The 5,887-nt window shown below is 39.2% G+C and overlaps 1 protein-coding gene across 1 annotated transcript; it reads left to right on the top strand.

Annotated features, from left to right (window-relative positions):
* Positions 1-234: 234 nt before the first annotated feature.
* On the top strand, positions 235-4,278 carry Commd2 (COMM domain containing 2). Its single transcript, XM_059264652.1, has 5 exons — positions 235-350; positions 431-508; positions 1,137-1,219; positions 1,715-1,888; positions 3,605-4,278. The coding sequence occupies exons 1-5, from the start codon at positions 284-286 to the stop codon at positions 3,800-3,802; spliced, it is 600 nt and encodes a 199-aa protein (XP_059120635.1). The 5' UTR covers positions 235-283; the 3' UTR covers positions 3,803-4,278.
* Positions 4,279-5,887: the final 1,609 nt, after the last annotated feature.

The following is a 5,887-nucleotide window of genomic DNA, read 5'->3' as shown; positions in this document are numbered from 1 at the left end:
CAACAAGTGCTCTTAACCCTTGAGCCACCTCTCTAGCCCCACACAGTACACGTTTGCAGGATGATTTATGAATGGAAGGCTTGTGCCTTCAACTCCTCTCGCCGGCGCCCCACCTCCACTTTCACCGTATGAGCCCTGGGATTTAAGGCTCGTCGGACCGCTAGAGACCGGAACCTAAAGTACGGGCAGTGCAGCGGCGCCTGAGCTTCTTTTTGTTGCACAGCGGCAGGAAGTGGCGAGGGCGGGGCCGGCGCTGCGTGGTGGAGTCAGGAGACCAGCCAAGATGCTGCTCGACTTGTCGGAGGAGCATAAGGAGCACCTGGCCTTCCTACCGCAAGTGGACAGCGCAGGTGAGGGAGTGCGGGGTGCTTGCGGCGGGGACAGTCTCGGGGACAGCCCGGCACTCACGGCCTGCTGACTTCCGTTGCAGTGGTAGCCGAGTTCGGAAGAATCGCTGTGGAGTTCCTCAGACGGGGATCTAACCCGAAGATCTACGAAGGCGCCGCCAGTAAGAAAGGGAGGAGACAAGCTCTGCCTGTCGAGCTGGAAAGTGCTATCCATTCTCTTTGGATCAGCCCGGCAGGGACCTCTGCAAGTCCTAGGGTCTTGTACCCATTGCAGCCGATTCTGCATAGCTGTCAATCAGGGCGCAAACTCTGCAAGTAACTGAGATTTTAAAGCTTGTGTGAAATAAGTGCCTTCATATTTAAAATGAATACAGCACCCCCAGCCTTTCAGATGAAAAGCACTGTGGTGCTTAGTAAATACTGCGTGCTGAAGAAGTGGAACTGTTAGATTAGCCGAGAACATCATTCAAGTGTTCCGTTAGTATTTGCTGCCTAGAAGCCGCTTTTACGGAAGCTAGAGGAGGGTGGTGGAGTGATTAAGAACATCCTTGTTGAGTTCCTCATCTGCCTGGCTTGCAGGGACTTTGTGTCTCTGTTCACAGGTCTGTGTTTTGTTATGGTTGGTTGGAGAGAAATATTGACGGCAACTGTTAGTGGGGTGGGTTGAGAAGGAACTGGAATCTCCACTTAACCCGCTTTCATTGTACTGTTTGAAAACTAAGGGTAATTGAACGTGTTTGTTTTTAAACAAAAGGATAATCTGTTCATTTTTCTTTCTTTTTTCCTCAGGAAAACTTAATGTGAGTAGTGACAGTATCCAGCATGGTGTGGAAGGATTAACTTATCTCCTCACTGAGAGCTCGAAGCTCATGGTAAGGCTTCTGAGAACTGTATGATATTACCCAGATCCTTTCAAACAGGCACCTGTTATAAACTAGTAACTCATAATCTAATTTGTGCAGTATACCTAAATGGTAAGTGTTAAGGGCATTATCTAATCTGAATACCTCTTGCTAGTATAAATTATAATTGTCTCTAATTCTGTATCACACGCCATCATATGTGTATCCTAGGAGAGGGGAGAATGAAATATTGCATTTCTTTATGGATCAGCAATTGTATCAGGCTTGATGGAAAAATAGTAAATAAAATTGGGCATCCTAATTCTTTTTATATTTTAATAAGGTTATTTTGTATGTTAGTAACTTGGATTTTGGAATGGTGAGCAATGATTGTCTTTAAGTGTAAGGAATGTTATAGACAGAAGTGAATTATAGGCTGTAATGTACTTTTGTGTTTAGAAATGTTTTAGCATTTACTAAACAAAGATAAGTTCCAGTGTTCTGTTGAACTCAATTTATCTTTAGATTTCTGAACTGGATTTCCAAGACTCTGTTTTTGTTCTGGGATTCTCTGAAGAGCTGAACAGATTATTGCTTCAGCTTTACCTGGACAACAGAAAGGAGATCAGGACTATTCTGAATGAGTTGGCACCTCGTCTTCCCAGTTACCATAGTCTTGAATGGCGGCTAGATGTGCAAGTACGGCTATTTTTGTTGTTTTTAAATCTGATATAGGTGATAAGAACTATTTATATGCTCTGTTATTTACCTGCTTAATCAAGCTCTGGTTTGAGAAAATGTATATATTTTAATGGTCATCTTTGGGTCATTTCACAAATAGCTCATTTCCTTTTATTTGTAATATAATTTTCTAAGTTTAATTTACAGAAGTTTTTAATTTGTTTTTCTACATGTATTTATTTAGTGTATGGCACTTGTGTAGAGGTCAAGGACAACTTTGGGGAGTTTGTCCTGAGGGATTGAACTCAGGTTGTGAGGCATAGCAGCAAGGGCCTTAACCCATGGAACCGTCCCAGAGACCCTAATTTGCAGTTTTTAAGAAATCGTTTTCAAAAAAAAAAAAAAAAAAAGATGATTTAAAACAGGTTTTGTTTATTTGTTTGTATTCTGGTTTTTTGGCAATGCTTAGTTTTAAAAAAATTTTTTTTTCTCTGTAAACACAACACACACAAAGGAAAGTGTACAAGCCACTGTACTCAATAAGTTATCACACAATCACGTACTCATAAAATGGGCGTGACCATGACCAGCACCCCAGAGACACCTTTCTTACCTCTTATCAGTAATTGCTCCTTCTTTCCTTTCCAGAGGTAACCAGCATCCTAAGATATGATGCCGATTTTTCTTTTAACTCAATTTTAGCTGTGTACACATGTGATTGAAGCGACACTCATCTGTAGGGCTGTAAGGTAGTAAAAAAAATTTGGTAAGAGTTTAAATGTAACATAGAAGACAAGAAGAAGCCCATGTAGATTCCTTGATAAACATGTAACATTGAAGCAATTATTTAAGAAAATTAATTTGGCATCCTTGGATGAGTCAGAACTAAAGTGGGAATTTAGAAGTATAAAGAGTATATGCCTTTATAATCATTTTTCCCCTTTCTATATGATATGCCATTTTTGTCTCACTATTATCTCTTTACTCTATTTTCTTAGCTCTTTAAATTGAAGTTTATTTATTTATTTATTCATTCATTTATTTGTTTTTTTGGGGGAGTGAGGGGGAAGGGTTTCTCTGTGTAGCCGGACTGTTCTGGAACTCATTCTGTAGACCATACTGGCCTTGAACTCAGAGATCCACCTACCTCTGCCTCCCACGTGCTGGGTTTAAAGGTGTTGGCCACCACCATCTGCCTTAAATTGCAGAATTAGGACTCAGCAAACTGTGTCCTATGAGCCACATCTGACTTGCTACTTATTTCTGTAAAGTTTTGGTAGGTATAGCCATGTTTGTTTGCATTTAATAACTGCTCTTAAAATACAAGGGCAGAATCGAGTCATTGTGCCTGAAACTATATGGTGTGCACAGCCTAGAATACTTGTCTGACTTTAAAAAAAAAAAAAGAAAGAAAGAAAAAGAAAATTACCAACCTCTGCTTTATTTTTTATTTAATTTACTGAATGAATGAATTTATTTATATTTTGGCTCTTTGAGACAAGGTCTCACTGTGCAGCATTGGCTGGCCTAGAACTGTTTAAGGAATTTTTTCATACCATAAGGTTTCATTTTCATTCTCAAATTATTTCTGTCCAAAGGTTTTAAAGTTTGCTTTTTATTTCAAGTTAGTGATTCATCTCAAATTTTATGTTTTACATGGTATACTATAATTTTAAAAGTTATCTTTGCAGCATAATTATTAAACAGTTACTGTACTCTTTTTGTGTTTCCAAGCTTGCAAGCAGAAGTCTCCGGCAACAAATTAAGCCAGCAGTGACTATAAAGCTGCACCTCGATCAGAATGGCGACCACAGCACTCATCTTTTGCAGACAGACCCAGCCACCCTGCTTCATTTGGTTCAGCAGCTGGAGCAAGCATTGGAGGAAATGAAAACAAACCACTGCCGGAGAGTAGTCCGCAGCATCAAGTAGCTCTGCCCTTCAGTTGGTGATGCAGGGATTGCAATAGTACATGTGGATTTCATGGACCTTCTTTCCTAGTTCAGGATGCTGAAATCTTGATTAAAAGCTAAAGTACAGTTCCTTTTGGTGCTAAGTGCAGTCAGCTTCTTCACAAATTGAATGCCTTTTGTATTTTAAATGTATAAATAGGATGGACTCAACTAAAACTAATCAATACTGTTCACATCTGTGAATATGTGACTCTCCTGGAATACTGTTCACATCTTCTGTGTATATGTGACTCTCCTGGAATACTGTTCACATCTTCTGTGTATATGTGACTCTCCTGGAATACTGTTCACATCTGTGTATATGTGACTCTCCTGGAATACTGTTCATGTCTTCTGTGTATATTGGACTCTCCTGACTTGAGTATTTTTTTGTTTTATTTTCTTTTTCTTTGATCAAAATTTGAAAATAAAATTCTCTGTTACTACTTAGAACTATTTCTAGACAGTCGATATTTTTTACTTCTAAAAGTACTATACAATTATAGTCATAGAAAAAGATAAATAGTATTTTTACAAGATTTTCTATATTGTTATAGGTAGCTTATGTATTCTTGTTTGTATGTGAGGATGACAAGTAGCAATTACCATATTGCTTACATTTGAGTTATTTATTGGGGCTAATTGATTTAAGTGATATACAAATTTGTGTGGTCCCATCATGCATTTTCTCAGGAACTAATTACACCCATTCCCAAAGCAACTAAAAGACGCATCATTTACATTTATAAATAGTGGATGTAAAAGTAGTATGATCAGTTCTTTTTTATTTTAGTTATTTATTTTGTGTGTATAGATGTTTTGCCTACAAGTATGTGTGTGTGCACCATGTGTGTTCAGTGCCTCCAGAAGCCTGCAAAGGGTATTTGGATCCCCCAGAACTAGACTTAGAAAGGGTTGTGAGCCTCCATCGGGTGCTAAGGCTCAAACCCAGGTCCTCTAGAAAAGCAGTCAGTGTTCTTAAGCATGGAAACATCTCTCCAGCACCAAAATATATTTTTTAAATATTTATTTATTTAATTGTGTTTGTGTATGTGTGTTTGTCCAAAGGCTCAAGTATGGAGTTAGTTCTCTCCTCCCATCCTGTGGGTCCTAGAAATAGAACTCAGGTCATCAGGCTTGTTGACAAATACTTTTCAACCTACTGAGTCATCTCAAATGTATAGACATAATTTTTTAATTACACTGAGAACTCAGTTATTCAAATTATTATGTTAACAAAGCCACAAACAAAGGAAACCATGAGTTAGCAGTGCATATCACTGGGCTAAAGTTAGCCTGCCTGCCAAGCTATGTGATAGCTCTGTGAGGCTCGCTTGTCCACATTGGGTGGAAGATAAACTAGATTGGCCCCACCAGTCTTGAGCCATCAGCCAGTGTTCCTCCAAGCAACCTTTCTTCCACCTCTTGGTCCATTGCTTTTAGCCCAGTCAAAAGATGAAAGCAACTGGGCATAGTGGTACATGCCTGTAATCCTAATGCCTGGGAGGCAGATCTCTGTGAGTTCCAAGCCAGCTTGGTTTATGTAACAGATTCTAGGCCAGCCAGGACTACATGATGAGACCCTGTCTCAACACACACATACACCAAGAAGAAAGCATATGCTTAAAAAAAAAAAAAATCCAATTCCCTTGACTGTTCTCTGTACTGATTATTCTGTGACGATGGCCCTCTTGCCTTTTGGCAAAGGTGAGTTGTGAGTAATCTCATCTTTTAGATTCTGCACACAAAGTGAGCATATTTCTTTTTCTGTTTTTTTCGGATTTAATTGTTTTATGGCACATTTGGTAATTTTTAATCGCTTTTTAAAAAATAAATTGCTTTGCCTTAGCATACAAATGAAGGGGTTTCATTATGGAGTTTTCATACATATACTTCATGGTACTTTGTTTCCTCCTCCTCCCCCACTGCTATCCCAGCTTCCCTGAGCCACCCCTCTGCTTTCATACCACATATTCCATCATCCTTTCTTTGTTCCCCTTCTGTAAGCTCTCTTCTTATGGTCCACATATATATAAATACATAGTCATTTAAATCTAGATTCTGC

The sequence above is a fragment of the Peromyscus eremicus genome, chromosome 6 (genome assembly GCF_949786415.1).
Source record: "Peromyscus eremicus chromosome 6, PerEre_H2_v1, whole genome shotgun sequence".
NCBI classification, from domain to species: domain Eukaryota; kingdom Metazoa; phylum Chordata; class Mammalia; order Rodentia; family Cricetidae; genus Peromyscus; species Peromyscus eremicus.
Note: the sequence above shows the minus strand (reverse complement) of the source record. Positions and strands in the feature narration are given on the sequence as shown.

What these genes read in the sequence shown, in the direction of transcription:
- Commd2 (XM_059264652.1), top strand. Translation starts at nt 284, where the DNA reads ATGCTGCTCGACTTGTCGGAGGAGCATAAGGAGCACCTGGCCTTCCTA. An exon ending in GATCTACGAAGGCGCCGCCA is followed by an intron (nt 509 to 1,136) that starts GTAAGAAAGGGA and finishes TTTTTTCCTCAG; the next exon opens with GAAAACTTAATGTGAGTAGT. An exon ending in CTGAGAGCTCGAAGCTCATG is followed by an intron (nt 1,220 to 1,714) that starts GTAAGGCTTCTG and finishes ATTTATCTTTAG; the next exon opens with ATTTCTGAACTGGATTTCCA.